This window comes from Anoplophora glabripennis, unplaced genomic scaffold (genome assembly GCF_000390285.2).
Source record: "Anoplophora glabripennis isolate ALB-LARVAE unplaced genomic scaffold, Agla_2.0 scaffold340, whole genome shotgun sequence".
NCBI classification, from domain to species: Eukaryota; Metazoa; Arthropoda; class Insecta; order Coleoptera; family Cerambycidae; genus Anoplophora; species Anoplophora glabripennis.
The window spans coordinates 85,057-104,580 of NW_019416421.1; the positions used below are offsets into that span (position 1 = coordinate 85,057).

The 19,524-nt window shown below is 34.5% G+C and overlaps 1 protein-coding gene across 3 annotated transcripts in view; it reads left to right on the forward strand.

The window, feature by feature from the left end:
- Positions 1 to 19,524, forward strand: part of LOC108909578 — a 68,203-nt gene that overhangs the window by 11,062 nt on the left and 37,617 nt on the right. For all 3 annotated transcript variants that reach the window (XM_018713959.2, XM_018713960.2, XM_018713961.2), the window contains exons 2-3: positions 13,941 to 14,210; positions 14,272 to 14,558. In XM_018713959.2, coding sequence (XP_018569475.1) covers positions 13,941 to 14,210; positions 14,272 to 14,558 — 557 coding nt within the window. The remainder of the gene's footprint in view (positions 1 to 13,940; positions 14,211 to 14,271; positions 14,559 to 19,524) is intronic.

Below are 19,524 nucleotides of genomic sequence, written 5' to 3' on the forward strand. Positions count from 1 at the left end.
TTCGGCGTTCAATATCTCAGCTTCTATGGCTCCGATTTTGATGATTTTTTTAAATCGATAAAGCAAAATGAGAGGAATTCAATTATCAAGATTTCATTAATATATTATAAAGCCCTTTTCTGTCTATTACGACTAGGTACCTAAAATTTCTCACATTTGTTATACTGTATATTCATGTAAATAATAATATCGATGGTAGGATATAGGAACATAATCCACTGTTAATAAGTATTAGTTTTAATAATTACGTGGTAATAATGTTTAAATAAAATCTTGAAATTTGTATTTAATATGTAATTTATTTATTGTATGCATAGAATATAGAAAAAGATATAGATACAAATAATTATTTATTTATGTTTATAAAACGTGTTTATTATATTTTCATCATCACCGTATTATTAAAGTTTTTCACTTTTTTACATCATTGCTGATTTCAGTTATAATATCAGCATTTGAATAAGTACCGTTTTCCATTATTTTCAAATCAATGTTTAATTAATTGTAAGTACGTACCACTGTCAGATTAACAGCAAATGATGACTTATGGTTGGTTATGGTTGGTTAATTTGATTTTTTAAATTTGATAGCAATTTCATAGCCATCCTCGCAAGAAATTGGATCATTTTATTTATCACAAAAACCGTCAAAACAGAAAAATTAAAAGATAATATGGAGATGTAATATGGACAGATATAGAGTAAATTTTTCCAACAGATTTTAATTAAATAAATTTTTGATTAAATATATAGGGTGTCTAATTTAGAAAAACCAAGTTTTGGCGGTTCGGTCAATCAAATGCGACAATAAATATGAAACTGAAATAGGTCGAAGACCATTAGACCATTAGAGATGAATATAGGGAAGCCTTATAAAATTTCCCTAAAATTACGCGTAGAATCCAAATATGCAAAAATATATAGGATGTTCCATTTATAATAAGCAAATAGATGGGGCGACTACCGGTATAACCGGAAGTACTACAACAATGGCATTATTTTATTTAAACTCTTTTTAAATAAAACCTCCAAAACCATCAGGTCCCAAATTTTCAAAATTCAAATCGAAGTAGTCTCCGAAATATTCTAATGGGCCGTCACCGTATGACAGCCTGTAGAAGAAATTGAGAGCGAAAATAGCAACTATGCTGTAAAAAAGCGGAATACTTGATACGTTTTATAAATATCAAATAAATAAATTACATATTAAATAAAAATTTCAAGGTTTTAAACATTATTGCGAATTAAAACTAATAACTATTAACAATGGACTATGTATATCTACCATCGATATTATTATTTACATGAATATACAGCAACAATGAAATGTGTGAAAATTTAAATAGTCGTAATAGGCTGATAGGGCTTTATAATATTTTAATGAAATCTTGATAATTGAATTCCTCTCATTATGATATATTGATTTAAAAAAAATCATCAAAATCGGAGCCGTAAAAGCCGAGATATTGAACGCCGAAGAAGGCTCGCTCTTTTTGAACGCGCAATTTCAATTTCTATCATTCATCCCCTCCTCCCGGTTTTGCGGCTCAAATGGTCGGCTTGGCGATATTCATTGAATTTTCATAAAAAAGGCACACGTGTGATAATATTTATAAAAGCACATACGAAAAGTTCTTAAAAAACCTACCAAATTCATATTTTGTTGTTGTTACATTATGTATAGTTTTGCAGCTAACGTTTGTTGACTTTGACACTCGATATCTCGGAACTTATACGACCGATTCGAACGTTCTTTTTTTCAAGTTAAGCGTCTTTAAGAGAACTGTTTTTTAGTACTTTGGTATATTTTCCAACCCGCGAAACCGCTTCACGAAAGTAATTGTTTATAAAGTCAAAATTTTTCTAACTTTTAAATTCGCTCCAAAAATTATCCAAAAAAAGAAAATTGATATTCTAACGATTCTATATGATTGTTAAGGGGTCCAAGTAAGTGTAAAAAAATCAGCGCACATTAAAATGCCTAACTTTAATCCCAGCACTCACATAAAGAAATAACGACATTTCGCGCTGAAATTTAGTAACAAATTGTCTTATACCAATACTATCACACCGATTTGGATCGGGTTTTGGAATTTCGTTTTATAATCGTTTAAAGTACTTACATCTACATTTATAGTAGAATTGGACAATTTCTTGCCTGTCAGTTTGACTCTTCCAAATTACCTCGATTTTCATCACTTTCTTACGTTGTTTTGGATATTTAGCAACAAAAATATGATATGCGCAGGTATTAAAACAATTCTATCTTGTAGCAAATTTCATAACAAACAATTTCACCAGGAATAGTTTTTTCTGTAAACACGTCATTTTTGAGTATTTTTGCAGTTTTTAATTTTTTTTGCAAATAGCACAACTTTTTTTCTTGGCGCAATCTTATAATTTCATTGTATAAATTATTTTCGACCGACTTTTACTAATATCCAAGTTACGTCAAGCAACAGCCATGTCAATGTGTAATTCTCCTGGACTATCATGACTTCCATAAACTTCCCTTAACGATTGAGGTTCACTTGGAATAGTTCTATCTCCACCAAATTATAATTTTTAGAGTACAGACGTTAAAAGGCAAATCAATTCTAACTTAATACCGCTCTTCGCTGAAAAAAACTCGCTGAGAGCATACATATTTAAGGCGACTATTGCGTTCGTTAAAATTTTATACCCTCTTTCCATTTTACAGCAAAAATGAACACGTACCAAAGTGTAGGTGGTGAAATGGGCGATCTACGTACTTTTTATATCTCTTTCGGTAGTTTCCCTACATTTCCAGTCCTTATTTGTGTATATTGAAGCCGGTCATTCTGCTTTATAAAAGCTGGTTTCTATATAACCACCCAGAATGTGAAAATTCCTCCAGAAAAGGTTCCGCCGAACGCATAAATATGTATGGGGACAATTAGGGCTCTTTAAATCTGGTTCACTCCCCTCATTTCGCAGTTAAACATATTTTATGTCGTTTTTCCCTTAGCCTTTTTTTTCTGCGGATATTACATTTTCAAATTACTGCCATATATTACCAGTATGCTAATGAAAGATGCAAGATGTAGTTTCCTGTAAGTATCATGTTTCATGTTCAAGTATCAAGTTTCATGTAAGTATCATTAATGTTTCAGTGACAGTAGTTCGTCAGTCATAGAACAAAAACAACGTAATCGTATGAAAATTGCTATTATACTATTATTTTTTCAATTTGTCTAGGGAAAACAGATAGGAATGCTTTATTCAGATATTCATTATCATTGGAGATGGCTTTCTATCGTCCTGAAAAGATACAAATCACTGGAATGAAGCCACAATCTGCTGCTGCCTTGTCATGAGAGAGAATACATTAGTTCCTGATAAATTGGAGCATACTTCGCAAGTAGATGTTCTCCGTAAATCTTCAGATAATAATGAAACCACATCTGACTATGTACTCAGTCTTTGGAAAAGGAATAACGTTGTAAAAGCCATACTTCTTTCAAATAGATTGCTAGATTAATATTTAACATTAATTTGGTTTTATAAAATTTCTTTTGGATAATACCTATTGACTTACTACGATAATGCGAAGAAAAATGTTGGGAACCACTGGCTCTGTTTATAACTCACAGTTTTCGTCATCGGCTCGATTTGTTGATTATATCCTTGTCTATTGTTACTGTATGCAGAAATTTCATCATTTGATAAAAGTTTCTCTTATACTCACACAACTTTTTCTGTTTTCACAAAACCGATGAAACTCCCCAGTAAAAAAATCCCTGCGCGTTTTGCGTGAACGAACCTGTAGGGCATTATTATATCTTTCGAACAGAGCCAGGCTGAAAAACAAACTACAAACTTTTATAAATATACCCTTAATGATGTTATAGGAAAATCTCCAAACTCTGCCTACGACCACGTTCCCCAAATTTGTTCGGCCTCACTAGCCATGAATAATAACAGGCCCCGTGCCTCGTAACAGTTACTAAAAACGATGATTAATTAATTTTAATTAGACCTGGAAAATATTGCCGGAGAAGTTTAAAATTCTCTTCAGGAAATTAACCGGCTTTCCCTCATTATTGCACGGTTAATTAGCGACTATTTCCGCCGACTTAACCAAATTTATTTGTGAAATTTCGACTTTTTTGCAAGTGCTTTATTGGAAGAACCGCAGATGTCTTTATTCACAAAGTTAGTTCTTTGGAACATTTAATTAATAATGAATATATAGGAAATTTTCATGTCGTCAGGTGTATATTAGTCAACAAGGGATCAACAGAGTATTTTTAAACAATTACATAGCGCCACTCTAGAGTTTGAACGTTAAAAAATTATTAGTAGACATTTTATCGCGCATTTTTGAACCAAATTTGAAACGTTCCAGTCAAAAACTTCGCGGGCGACCGAGAGCGACGTTCACGCGCATGCGCGGGCTCGGCGCTCCTTCTCGCACGTGCAGGCTGTTCATTAACGTTAACTTTTACTGTTGCTAGCGCGTTTTTTACTTGAACTATCGATGTAAAACCTTCTGAAAATAAAACTTTAACCCTTTCTTTAATTGTCTTTAAAATCCCGGTCCGATACGTACAATAGTTAATTAACAATTAACGTTATAAAAAAGAAGCTATATTGGGAACAAAGAGGCGTAGGTGATTTCTCTTTTTTTTAAAATTACCGTAAAAATAAGCTCTGTTTAATACAAAAAGAGCGAATTCTCGAGCGGATTTTGCCTGACCTTGGAACAACTTGTTTATAACGCTGTTTTGCACGTCGTACTTTGTTGGTTGTAAAGGTTAAATTAATTTCAACTTTTTGAAATTTTCCTTTTTCTAAACGTTTCTTTGGATCAATTAGAACCTATATCTACAATATTAACTTCTAATGTTAACGTTTAGTAATTAAACAATTAGTTGCAAGAAAACGAACAAAATTAATTAACAAATTGTAATACATGAATTTGTCGGTAATACGAAACGAAAATAAGGAGAATTTACGATTCAGGTATTGTGTAGATTATTTCCGGTATTTTTTCAGCCGACGCTCAACAATTCCAAGCATCCCAATCTTGCAAAAACAATCTCAATATATTTTTACCGTTGGCATTGTGCAATTTCCAATACGTCGTTCAATAACCCAAACAGGGGTCAAGAATGGTCTCTTCCCGTCTTCCTGCAAAATTCATGGCCTCGATCGGCCCCACACTCCTGGACCACGTCCCCTTTATACGGTGCTTGGGTGTCCCTCACTCTCGCTTTTCTAGTCCATTACCTCTCCGCTCCTTATCTTATGAGATCTTTTATGTACACCTTGCTCCTAATCCTATATGTGCCGCATTACCGCGGATAAAGGAGCAGTTACTTCAACTTTCCATCCGCCGCTTTTGTCCCTTTTTTATTATTATTTATCTTTTATTACAGTCGTTAGATCTGGGAAGTACGCGAAGGAGCGAGATCGTGTCTTATATAAATTTTAACTGGCAGGATCTTCACGTAAATAACAGTTATTGTGTGATTTGTTCAAAGTGTTTATTAGCATCGTTGCTGTCTTGCAGTCTTGAGATATAACCTACAAAGTGTACGCAGCTCAATGTCTACAATTAATTTAACGAATATAGCTATCGTAGCGCTCTGTGCATCCCTACCATTAAAGATGACTATGATGTTAGCAAATACAATTAGATTAACGTTCTGTGTGAGCATAATATTAGCTGTTTTAATGTGCATAGTGAATGTAGCTACATAGTCAACATAGCTCTGTTCGTCCTTAGCATTAAACAATGATGGCAGTTTTTCATACATTGTGACGTCAGTTAATACATAATGTTCTATGTGAGCATAATATTAGCTACATTTAACGTACATAGTGACTGTGGCATTTTTAACGCGCATAGCGATTATAGCGAACATAGCTAGCATAGAATTCTCTGTGCCTTTAGCATGATGGCAATGAACAATGATGGCTGCTTTTCATACATTCTGACGTTAGTTAACACAGCTAGTATAATTCTCGGTGAGAGCATAATATTAGCTACTTTTAACGTACATAGTGAATGTAGCGAACATAGTTAACTTAACTCCTAAAATTAAACAGCGACAACTATTTTTAAACACAGTGATGTTAGCAAATACAGCTAGCACAGCGCTCAGTATAACCGAAATATTAGCTATTTTGAACGAACATAGCTAATGTAGCGACCATAACCAGCACAGCACTCTGTACGTTGTTAATATTACACAAGATGAAAGTTGTTAATAAACACTGAGCAAAACAGGGCTTTCAAGTGGTCTGTGCGAACTAGTAATAGCTATTTTTAACGCGCATAGCGAATGTAACGAACATAGAACTATCTGCGTCTTTAGCATTAAACAATGATGGCTGATTTTCATACATTCTGACGTTAGTTAACACAGCTATTATAACTCTCGGTGTGAGCATAATATTAGCTACTTTTAAAGTACATAGTGAATGTAGCGAACATAGTTAACTTGACGCTTAAAATAAAACAGCGACAACTATTTTAAACACAGTGATGTTAGCAAACACAGCTCTGTATGACCATAATATTAGCTACTTTAAACGAAAATAGCTAATGTAACGACCATAACCTGCATAGCACTCTCTTAAACAAGATGAATGTTGTTAATAAACACATTGATCTGAGCAAAACGCAGCTTTCAAGTGGTCTGTGCGAACGTAGTAATAGCTATTTTTAACGCGCATAGCGAATGTAGCGAACATAGAATATTAAACAACGCCAACTATTTTTAATACACATTGACGTTAGCAAACACAGCTAGCACTGCGCTCTGTATGTCCATAATATTAGCTATTTTAAACGAACATAGCTAACGTAGCAAACATAACCAGCGTAATACTCTGTACGTTTTTAATATTAAACAAGACGACTATTGATAATAAACACATTGATCTTAGCAAAACGCAGCTATTATAAACAAGCGTAACGAATGTAGCGAATATAGCTAGTATAGAATTCTCTGCGTCTTTAACATTAAACAATGATGGCAGCTTTTCATACATTGTGACATTAGTTAATATAGTTAGCATAACTCTCTGTGTGAGTATAATATTAACTGTTTTCAAAGTGCATAGCGAATGTAGCGAACACAGTTAACCTAGCGCTTAACATTAACAACGACAATTATTTTTAAATACAGTGGTGTTAGTAAACTCAGCTAGCACAACGCTCTGTATGACCGCAATATTAGCTATTTTAAACGAACATAGCTAATGCAGCGAACCTAACCAGCGTACTGTTCTGTACGTCGTTAATGTTAAACGAGATAACTGTTGTTAATAAACACAGTGATCCTAGCAAAGCACAGCTAACAGCGCTGTTTTTTTAACGTGTGTAGCGAACGTGCCGAATATAGCTAGCATAACGCTCTGTGTAGCCCCAGCATTAGTCTACACTTTTTTCTGGCACTATCCCTTTTTCTTCTCAAGCCTCCGGCTAAAACAAAGCCATCAGCCATCTTTTGTTGCACTTACGCGGAATAAATAGACGGATATAAATTTTCAAACTTTAATGACAGTCGCTCTAATCTATTTCTTGAGACTCGCCGATTATTCCGCCCCGACTAAGTAATCATTAAAACATTATTACGAAGTTGGTACAATGCGTGGGGAATTAACAATCGGTCTGACGAGAGAACGAAGGCTACATTAAGCACGATTCCGAGTTCTCTCGCGAAGTTCAGCTGACGCCGTTACAAACCTCGAGCCGGATTGTTGGGCTGACACTGCGACACGGAGGAATAGTTGTCGCCCAACCTGCCCGGGGAATTGGTTAGGTTACAATTTTGGGAACTGTCACAGCGGAGAATAAGGAAATATTGATTGCGGGGAGGCATATTTCGGTTCAACGAGAACAAAAATAAAGTTTTTAAAAGCACGGAGACATCATTCTTGGATTTTGTTCAAGTTATTTTGAAACAATCTTTTGTAGATTGTATTCTTCAATAAAGTTTTGTATCATTTGCAAATAGCAAACATTGCACATCTAGATCAACGACAATGTCATTAGTAAATATTACAAACAAGAAGGGACCCAGTTTCGAGCCCTGAGGAACGTCAGATATTGCCGAAATTGATTTGATTCCCTCAGTTCTACACTACTGTTTTCTTCCATACTATCTGTATGGAATTAATTTTTTTTTTAGGAAGATTGAAAAGAAAATCTAAAGTCTCAATAGACAATTATACATTCAACTATGCGAAAGATACTTTCCATCAGCATAGCTGAAGAAAGGAGTTCTTTTTGTGTACTACCAAGTCAAAAATATTAATTATTCGCTTTCTACTGGCTACAAACGTACATGCACATAACATTAGAAGTAAGACAATATTTCTCGATAGTAAGACATGGTACTGACAAAATCTCGAACCCATTTCGTATCTGGTTTGAATGCTTCCTCCAATTTTCCACCCCACCTGTCACAATTGTGAAAAATGCCCCTTAGAGCATGCATTATTAAGTATTGGCTTAGCCGTTAAGGTTCTCTGTATTTGACTAAGATGAATACCATATTATGTGGCAAGGTATTGATCGAGCTCTATATTAAGTCTCACATATATTTATAGGTGTCGTCGATTTGATAACCTATTATTCGTAGTTTTAAGAATTATATATCAGGAGTGGTATCGACAAGAAATCATATGGCAAAATGATTATACAAAGTGGAAAGTTTTCTGTAACTTAATAAATAAAGGTCAATTTGTATGTTCAATAGGACATATTACAAAGAGGTTTGTTCCTTTTTTAATTATGTGAGGGGTTGCAGCAACCCCCAAATTTTTTTTAATGCAACGGTAGGTTGTTTATTTATTAAGGTACAGAATTTGTTGCAGTTACACATTTCACTCTGTATTAAAATAATGAAACAATGTTTTTTTTAGAAATGTGTTAAAAATATTTAATATTTACTGACGTTTTATCTTTCCACAGCAGGAATAAGACTGAAAAATTACCTCCATTTTAACTGGAATTGTATCAGATAAGTGTTGCTATTCTATGACATTTTCAGATAATAGACATGTTAAAATATAGCGGCACTGGAGTTTCGTCCATTTTACTGGCTAAAATCCAACGTTCTACGCTTGTTTTGTTTTGTAAAGCGACTTCAGCTTTTATCAATAGGAAGCATAATATTCAATACAGCAAAATTCTCAGCAACCGTTTCTATGGAAAAGCAAAACTAAAATCGTATTCATAAATTATTTACATCTAGCCAGACATAGAGATATTAGATTTAGTAGTAGAGGTAAAGAAGATAAATACGTAAATACTGTAATATACAGGATGTCATTGAAAGTGATGTTTGACTGCCTTAATTTTATCAAACGATAGAATAGGTACATTAAAATAAATAAAAAAACCGTATAATATAAATATAACCAAGTAATAGCTATTCACCGCTCTTTTTTCTTAACAAACGTAATTTCTTCAGGTGTGGTATAAGATTTTTGTTACTTACATTTTGTTTCTTGTGTTTTTTTTTTAATTGTAAAAGCTTACATTGATTGTAGCACCTGCAAAAATTAATGGTGTCAGAAATACCAAACTTTAATGAAAAAGTTGCTGAGAAGTTTATTTCGGACAAAAGCAGAATAACGGACTTACACTATAAAAAATAATGTCGAGTACATTTTCCCTATATTTCAATAGTAGGTACTTAAAATAAAACTACCCAATTCTATTTGGTTTTTCTTTCGCGTAAATTTTTCCGCCCTCCCTGGTATAGAAGTGAAGAGCCGCCACTGCCTAAAAGCGAATTGTATTATTGTACTTTTATTGCTTCTAACGTTTGTGAAATTTATTTTGTTCCTTAAAGTTTCAGTTATCATAATAATTACTGCAAATAAGATTTCCTCTCCCAAGTAGCCAATATACTTTTTATAATCTGCAATTACAGTTATCTCAGTGCAACGCACATACACAATCCAATTAGGACGGGATAAGCAGCAATTTAAAATTCTACCCAGATAATATATTTCACGAAACGCGGAGGAGCATGAGAAATGTTATTCTCCTGCGATGTTCTGGGGAATTTATCTCCTTGCTTGTAATTAAAGAAAATAAGCTTAAAAGAGATTAAACAAGAACGAGCTCGAGAGAAAGAAAAAAGAGAACAGCTCTATGATGTGCCTGACGGGTGAAATTGAGCGTGAAGTCCATTTGCGACACATCGCGACCGACTGTGCACGGGCAAATCTGTAGCTGCAGCCGGATTTTGTAAGGATCATAACTTCGATAAAGCATTTTATCTTATATGGGATCAATTTGGCGCACGGCGTCCTGCGCTCGAGCGAAGTGGCCGGAAAATTTACGTTATTAGCGCCGCTGAATTTATCAGACTGGCGCATTTCCTTTAACAAGATGTTACGTCTGTCTTTATGGTTTTTCTCTCCTGTTGGAAAATTGCTCGCCCTCGTTGCCAGTTTAATAAGGCCGGCACGGGAAAGCGTCTGAAACGTTTAACATAAGTGGCCGAGCGTGAATTCTGCAAAAATTAATAATGATATAACATTATCAGATCTATGGATTATACATACATCATTTTATTAATAATACTCTATCTTCCAACAGTGTATTTACTACATACTATAAAATCAATAAACAAAATTAAAACGAACATGACAAGTAGTGTTCAGTCAAATTATTGAGTACCATACTTCAACGAAACAATCTCAACTGCTTTTAAAAAGAGGAAAATAAGTAGCAATCATTGCTACCACTTCCTCAACTGGAGGTTCTAACACTGGGCATGGCAGCACAAAGTACTACCTCGGTTTTTAACACTTTTCGGGTCGTTCTTTGGCAACAATACGCAGCTGTCAATTAAAAAATTATTACAGTCGGCTTAAGGAACATGCGATTAAATTCCGCAAAATTCCGAATTAGTTCCTTCCAGTCTGATTTATGCGATCAGTAAACTTGGAAAGCAATCTCCGATCTGCTACAGCTGTAATTAATGGCGACTAGTTTCGTATTAATTAATAACCTACGAGAATTAAGTTACTTTATGGGGAATATCTGAACGTATTCGTCGCCGCTCTAATGATAAGCGCGACGCTAATGTACCCGTAGCTACAGTAGATCACTCTAATTAGAAACGCACATGTTGGTAGAGCTCCCGCCGTCTAATAAACCATGTTTTTGCAAAACTCTGTGACTTAGTGTTCGCGAAATTTTGCTCTAATTTGTCTACTAAGCATATTGAAGGAAATATTGAAATAATCATGTGACATACGGATAATATAACGAGCGTTCAAATAAAAACGTGGTCGAAGTTGGCTCTGACACATTGGACGTAGGGAGTAGCTTATAGCGACCAACTTAACTCATTTCTCAACGAGCTGTATAGCAGCTGTCAGTTTCAATAACGTTAATGACTATACAACTTTATTTTAAAGAATAATCGTGATAACAATAACAAACAATTAAAGGAGCTGCGGAAAGTGTCCCCCTCTTTGTTATAACAATAAATTAAAGCAGCTGCTAAAAGTGTCCCCCTCCTTGTTCCAAGCACTTTTCACATCTGTTCCTCAAAGAATTAAAGATATTTTCTAAGATGCTCGGGGTATTGTGAATTTCACGAATCTTGTCTATAAGTCGAGCCTGCGGATGGTTTAAATCAGAAATAGGCAGTTCAAAAATAGTGTTTTTAAGGTAAGGCCACAAAAAGAAATCACACGGCGTAATATCACATGACCTCGGTGGAAATTCATGTTCAGCATTGAGGCTTATTAGTCGATTTTGGAAAACTTCCCTCAACATATTCATCATCTCGCCTGCCGTATGTACCCTTGCGCCATCTTGTTGAAAGTAAAAGTTTGTAATTTCGTTTTCTTCCAGCTGGTTAACAAAAGGAGCGATAATTTCTTCTCTATACTTTTGCGCAGTAAGAGTACCATTAAAAAAAATAGGTCCATAAATCCTCCTTCGATTGAGAGCACACCAAACTCCAATTTTTTGAGCGTGTAGAGGGCCCTCGACAAAAAAGTTATCTGGTTTTTCAGAAGGCCACATATATCATATTCTGTGAGTTTACGTAACCACTTAAATGAAACCAGGCTTCATCAGAAAAAAAGGTGATATTATGAAGTTCACCGTAGTTGTTTAAAAACCATTCACAAAATACATCCCGTCGCGGAAAATCAACTTCATGAAGTTCTTGCTGACAAGTTAAACGATAGGAGAACAAACGCAAATCTTTTTTTAACACTGTGTGGCAGGTATACCGACTGATACTCCCACCATTTGTGATAAAACACGTACAGAAGTTCTTGGCGCATTTTCCATTATTTGTTGGACATTTTCTTTTAATTCTTCAGTCCGCTTTTTAGGTCGGCCGCTTCCTTCTTTTCTTGTTACACTGCCCGTTTCACGAAAAACATTAACACAACGCTGAACTGCACTTTGAAAAATTTTGTACTCAACAACGCCGGGAAATTGATTTTGAAATTCTATGAAACATTCCTCAATAGAATACTTCCATATTCCATCAATCTTGCGTCCATTTCTAAAGTAGGACTCTATGATAAACACTTTTTGTTCTTGAGAAAAAAAACATTTTAAACGCTTTTTAAAACGAAAATATTCAAATTGATAGCGGCGATATAGCGCTTTGACAGATGACGTTTAAGTTCATTTGCTATACGCTACGCCCTACGTCCAAATTTTCAGAACCAACTTTGACCACGTTTTTATTTGAACGCTCGTTACTTAGAAACAAAACAAATTAATTCTCTGAGATTTGGTTTTATTCTACAATCAATGCACTGGAGATGCCAATGTCGAGTATGAATCAAGTCTGTTATTGTTTCGTTCTTCTAATATCACCTTGTTGATATATTTTAAATGTTTGAACTACCATTAGCGAGATATAACTTGTGACATCTTGCGGTGGTATTATAAAACCGTCCTATCTTCTCATTGCACTTTAATTTAATATAATACAAATATTTGAAGTAGTGTTAATGAGAAATAAGTGGTGACATCTGGTGGTATTATAAGACTACTTTGTTCTCTCATTAGTTTACTGTTAGTAAAACATGCATGATGACATCTAGTGGCAGTACTATAAAATTAAACACAATAGTTATTTATGATAGAAGTGTTAAAAGTGACATTTTATTTTGTGAGTGGAGAATATTGCGGAACAAGTGTAGCGAGTGGAACAATACTACGAAGAGAATAAAATCACTTTTAACAAATGTCTCATACAATATTTTCAATATTACCTCAGGAATACCGCAAGGACCTAATTTAGGGCTTTTGATTTTTTATTACGTTTATAAATGATTTGTCACTAAAGATAACAGTTCAAACAGCCGAAATCAAATGTTATAAAAATGTATAAAATGACTCTGTTGGTATAAAGAACACGAGAATTTGTTTGTTGTTATTTTTTTATAGCTGTTTATCACTGTTGGGTTAAATATAGGGTAATATAGTAGGAATTGACCCACCTTGAGACCTGAAGCTTTTTTTATAACTCTTTATCACCAGATATGGTTCGTGTTATCTGCTGCTTTGTCGGCGTTTCTTACTATGTTGCGTAAAAATTTGTATATCCTCTTTGCTGATACTATCCTGCTGATGATCCGGCTCGAAGGACCAATAAATGTTGTCTACAAACCCGTCTTGTAGGGCTCTTGCAGCTCGGGAATGATTGTGTTGAAAAAGTGGACTGTATTTTTTGATAATTTTTTTGTTGTATATCAACTTTTTATTTAACATTTTATTTATCAACGTATATTGTTGCCAAACTGATTTTCCTTGACTACAAAATAAAAATTGCTCTATTTCGCCACTGAACCTACTGTGATGCCAAACATGGCGTAATAATTAAATGCAAAATAAACGCTTGGTGCAACAAAAATAATAAATAAATAAATGCAATATATCTCCATTTAACTTTTTATTTGTTCCAGGGGGTGGTATTCCAGGCCTGGAAATTTCCATGCCACCGTCGCACGTGGCTCTCAGCGGCGACTTGCACGTGCAAATAGCCTTCACGTCATTCACCCCACTCCTGCTCCAACTCTCTCGTTTGGAAGGCAACCTAGCGCAGCCCCTGACGACGTTCCCAGTCTTCTCCAACGCTAGCGCCCCACCTAAGAACTCCACCATAGTTAAAATACCTTGCGGGTACTTCTCCAAAGGTGGCCAGTACTACATCCTAGTCAAGAAGAAGCCAGTAGGTAAGTCAAAGAAGAAAAAAATCACTCCTGTCGGTCTTTGACAACTATTCTGTTGTTTCAGGTTCAAGTAACATTACAACCCTCGACAACCAAGACACTTCGGTGATCACGCGGAGTTTGGACGTTCGGTGGCCTATGCCTCAGCTGACTGTGACCCCGGAGCACATCCAAACGTATCCGGAAAGTCCCGTCACGGCCATCGTCGAATTCCCGGAGGTCGTTTGTCCGCCAGTGGCTGACAGTCCAGCCAGTGCTATCCCAGAATTCTGGTTGGAGCTGCACTACTGCGGGCACTCTCTGCTTACCTGTGATAATCCCCCAGACGATCAGAATAAGACCGGAAATCAGGTGGGTAAAAATTTTTTAGAAATCGATCTCTTCAGTTGTCTCTTAAACGTGGAAATAGAATCTTACAAGAGAAATAAACTTTTTTCTCAATATAATAAAGATAGGGCTAAGTATGGATCCTTGAGGAAGTCTGATCATAGCATTGAAAGATTTCTAAGCATTCTTAGATGTTTTAGAAGCTTCTACAGAAATGAATGCGCTTTTTTAATTCAAATACAACTGTTGAAACATCATCAAGATTTCACAAGAATTGTTTATACCGAGCAAAACTCACGTGACTGCCAAGCTTAGGCAACCAACATTGCACAATTGACACTGTCAATTAAAAGTCCCTAAACTTTGCGTTAATTGCCATGACGGAAACAAATTGTTATTCCGAACAAAATTACTAGTCACATTTATGAAGTCGACTTACTTTTTCAGATGCGGCTGTTTGTTTTTGTGTTCATCCTATGAACAATTTATTTTATTGTATTGGATAAAAAGTGGTTAGTTTTTGAGGATAAAACTAACCATTAAATAAATTACAAATAGAAAAAATCATATTATTAAAATGACAAACATAATTAATCAAAACAACAAATGAATTATTCCGATTGATTAAATCCAACAGCGCTGTTTCGAAATGGACGTGATTAATTTAGTTATCTACATGGATTTGGGTCGAACAAACGTATTTGCATGTGTAGTCAATAGAGGTACTCGATTTTAATAATTCAATCATTTCTACTACAAGTATTCCATATCTAGCGTTTTCGGCAATTTTCACCAATCAAAACGCAGAAACATTCATAATATTTGTCCGATATTTGGTTAAATCAGGTATACTCAAATTTACGTATATACAATACAGACGAATATTGGTCATGAAATTCAGAATATAATTTTATCTATTTCAGCAACAACCTCACATTTCGCGAGTTTTCAAGAAATAAAAAATGAATTGAACATTTTCCAATTGATTTTCTTTGTTGAGTTATTCAAAAAAAAAAAGAAACTAAAAAAGTGAAAATTCAATTTTTTGTCTCAAAACTGAGGTATGTCCTTATGGGGACCAAGACAAATAATTTATAACCAATAGTAGGTAAGAATTATTTTAACCTGAAAAGGATAAAGAAAAACATTTTAATAATGAAACAATTTTAAAATGGAAAGGAAGAAACTAAAACCATAATGTGCTTAAATAATAGAAACTGTTTTTACAAAAGGTGTTCAAATAAGTTGCCTTCTACTTCAAGACAAAGATTGGCACGATTCAACATTGAAGCATGAACCCTTTGTAGCATTTCTTGGTCTATTAACGCGACAGCAGCGTGTATACGGGCTACTACATTTTCTGGATTTAGAACAGGTTTGCTGTAAATTTTTCCTTTTAAATAACCCCAAAAGAAACATCTAGGGGATTCAGATCTGGTGATCTAGGAGGCCCTGCTATGGGTCCACTCCTTCCAATCCATCTGTCTGGGAAGTTGTTTCGATTCAAATAATTTCATACTCGTAAACCATAATGTAATGGAGCTCCATCATGTTGAAACCAATAATTTACTCTAACTACTAACGGAACGTCATCCAGCAATGACAATGGTAAGTTTTCATTTACAGCTGCAGCAAATACAGCTCTGAACTACATAATTATTTAATAACCCAGCCCAAATGTTTACTTTTAGTTTTTTGAATAACTCAGCAAAGAAAAACAATCAGAAAATTGATTATTTTCGATTTGTTTTTATCCCCTTAATCAAAACCCAGAAGGACACCCTGTATATAGTAAAAATTGCTTCAAATAACAAATCTTTCTCCCAATAATTATCTAAATTTAATGAAAAATAAGTAATTTATAACGAAAAATTAGTTTTCATTTCTCAACAAGAACTAATCACTAGGGTGAGTCGAAAAAAAATTATATAAACTCTTAACGGTTCTTTTTTGCTTTCCGTTCTCAAAATCCGGAAAATTGTACACTATTTCCTGTATATAGTTTACAAAAAAAGGAGTACAAACTAGTTTATTTGTTTATTATTTGATATACATATGTTAAAAAAATATTTTTTGCAGCTTTATTTATTTTTTTACAAATTTTACCGCCAAAGCAGGTCATTTTATCGAAATAGATTTTATTTACTTAATTGACTAATTTTAAAATAAATAAAATACAGAGATAAATACATGAAAAAAAAAAACAAAAAATAGTAAAAATAATAAAAACAAAACATCACATAATAACAACAAATAAAATAATATTGATGAAGACGATACATACAGGGTGTCCGCGATTTTTGTAGCAGGACTTTTACAACTTGTACTAAAAGTCCTTTAAAAAAAGTTCATGTAAACATATATGTATAGATGCGTCGTTTTCTATTTACAGAGTGTTCAAGTTTAAAATGAGAATTGATTTTTTATTCGTAAAACGAAATCCCCTTTTTTTGAAACTTGGCAACTTTGTTTGTAATAATAATACCCATTTTCGCACATAATTTAATTTGTCCTATTTTCTCCAGTGGCGTCACAACAAGATACCAGCTTGATAAAAATAGGAAAAAATATGGTACGCCACTGCTTTTTGGTAAGTTTGAAATTTTTCTCAGATTTAGCTATCAAAAATACAACTTTTTTTGTGATTTACTTTTTTTTTCCTATCTCGCTTTGTTTAGACAGAAATAAAACTATTTGTTTCACACAGTTTATTGTAAGATAATAAAAAAATAAACAACACGGTATGGAAAAACAACTTATTGTATAAATAGACCTCAAAGGAGCTGTTCGAAATGCCCACCATTTATTTCGTCCTACACACAAATTACAGCGACGTATTAAAGACCGCCTAACGTCTCTCAAATGATGTGGAGTTATTCTGAGAGCAGCGTTCTGGATTCGTCGTACAAGTTCCTCTTGCGAGTTAACAGGCGTAGAGTAAACTGCATCCTTAATAAATCCCCAAACAAAAAAATCCAAAGATCAGGCGATCGGGGAGGTCACCCAACTGGACCTCCACGATCCACCCATCTCTGTGGATACTCTGTATTCAGCCAGTTTCGTACAACCAAAGAGTACTGCGAAGGGCATCTATCTAATTGAAAAAACGAGTCTATCTTTGTTGAAAAGGAACATCGTCTAGCATGTTATCATGCTGGGTAGTTAAAAATTCAAGAAATAATTGACCGCTTAATCTATTGGGTAGGATGTAAGGTCCCAACAAAAAATCCTTGGCAACTCAAAAACAGATATATCCACGGCACACTTTGTAACAAGTAAATATATAAATTAAGCAAATCTCGAACCTATTCATGAAAATGTTTTATTTCTGATTAAACAAAGCGAGATAGGAAAAAAATTAAATAACAAAAAAAGTTGTATTTTTGATAGCTAAATCTGAGAAAAATTTCAAACTTACCAAAAAGCAGTGGCGTACTATATTTTTTTCTATTTTTATCAAGCTGGTATGTTGTTGTGACGCCACTGGAGAAAATAGGACAAATTAAATTATGTGAGAAAATGAGTATTATTATTACAAACAAAGTTGCCAAGTTTCAACAAAGTCTCAAAAGGGGTTTTCGTTTTACGAATAAAAAATCAATTCTCATTTTAAACTTGAACACTGTAAATCGAAAACGACGCATCTATACATATAACGAGCGTTCAAATAAAAACGTGGTCAAGTTGGTTCTGAAAATTTGGACGTAGGGCGTAGCGTATAGCAAATGAACTTAAACGTCATCTGTCAAAGCGCTATATCGCCGCTATCAATTTGAATATTTTCGTTTTAAAAAGCGTTTAAAATGTTTTTTTTCTCAAGAACAAAAAGTGTTTATCATAGAGTCCTACTTTAGAAATGGACGCAAGATTGATGGAATATGGAAGTATTCTATTGAGGAATGTTTCATAGAATTTCAAAATCAATTTCCCGGCGTTGTTGAGTACAAAATTTTTCAAAGTGCAGTTCAGCGTTGTGTTAATGTTTTTCGTGAAACGGGCAGTGTAACAAGAAAAGAAGGAAGCGGCCGACCTAAAAAGCGGACTGAAGAATTAAAAGAAAATGTCCAACAAATAATGGAAAATGCGCCAAGAACTTCTGTACGTGTTTTATCACAAATGGTGGGAGTATCAGTCGGTATACCTGCCACACAGTGTTAAAAAAAGATTTGCGTTTGTTCTCCTATCGTTTAACTTGTCAGCAAGAACTTCATGAAGTTGATTTTCCGCGACGGGATGTATTTTGTGAATGGTTTTTAAACAACTACGGTGAACTTCATAATATCACCTTTTTTTCTGATGAAGCCTGGTTTCATTTAAGTGGTTACGTAAACTCACAGAATATGATATATGTGGCCTTCTGAAAAACCAGATAACTTTTTTGTCGAGGGCCCTCTACACGCTCAAAAAATTGGAGTTTGGTGTGCTCTCAATCGAAGGAGGATTTATGGACCTATTTTTTTTAATGGTACTCTTACTGCGCAAAAGTATAGAGAAGAAATTATCGCTCCTTTTGTTAACCAGCTGGAAGAAAACGAAATTACAAACTTTTACTTTCAACAAGATGGCGCAAGGGTACATACGGCAGGCGAGATGATGAATATGTTGAGGGAAGTTTTCCAAAATCGACTAATAAGTGGCAATGCTGAACTTGAATTTCCACCGAGGTCATGTGATATTATGCCGTGTGATTTCTTTTTGTGGCCTTGCCTTAAAAACACTATTTTTGAACTGCCTATTCCTGATTTAAAACATCTGCAGGCTCGACTTATAGACAAGATTCGTGAAATTAACAATACCCCGAGCATCTTAGAAAATGTCTTTAATTCTTCGAAGAACAGGTGTGAAAAGTGCTTGGAACAAGGAGGGGGACACTTTCCGCAGCTCCTTTAATTATTTGTTATTGTTATCACAATTATTCTTTAAAATAAAGTTATATAGTCATTAACGTTATTGAAACTGACAGCTGCTATACAGCTCGTTGAGAAATGAG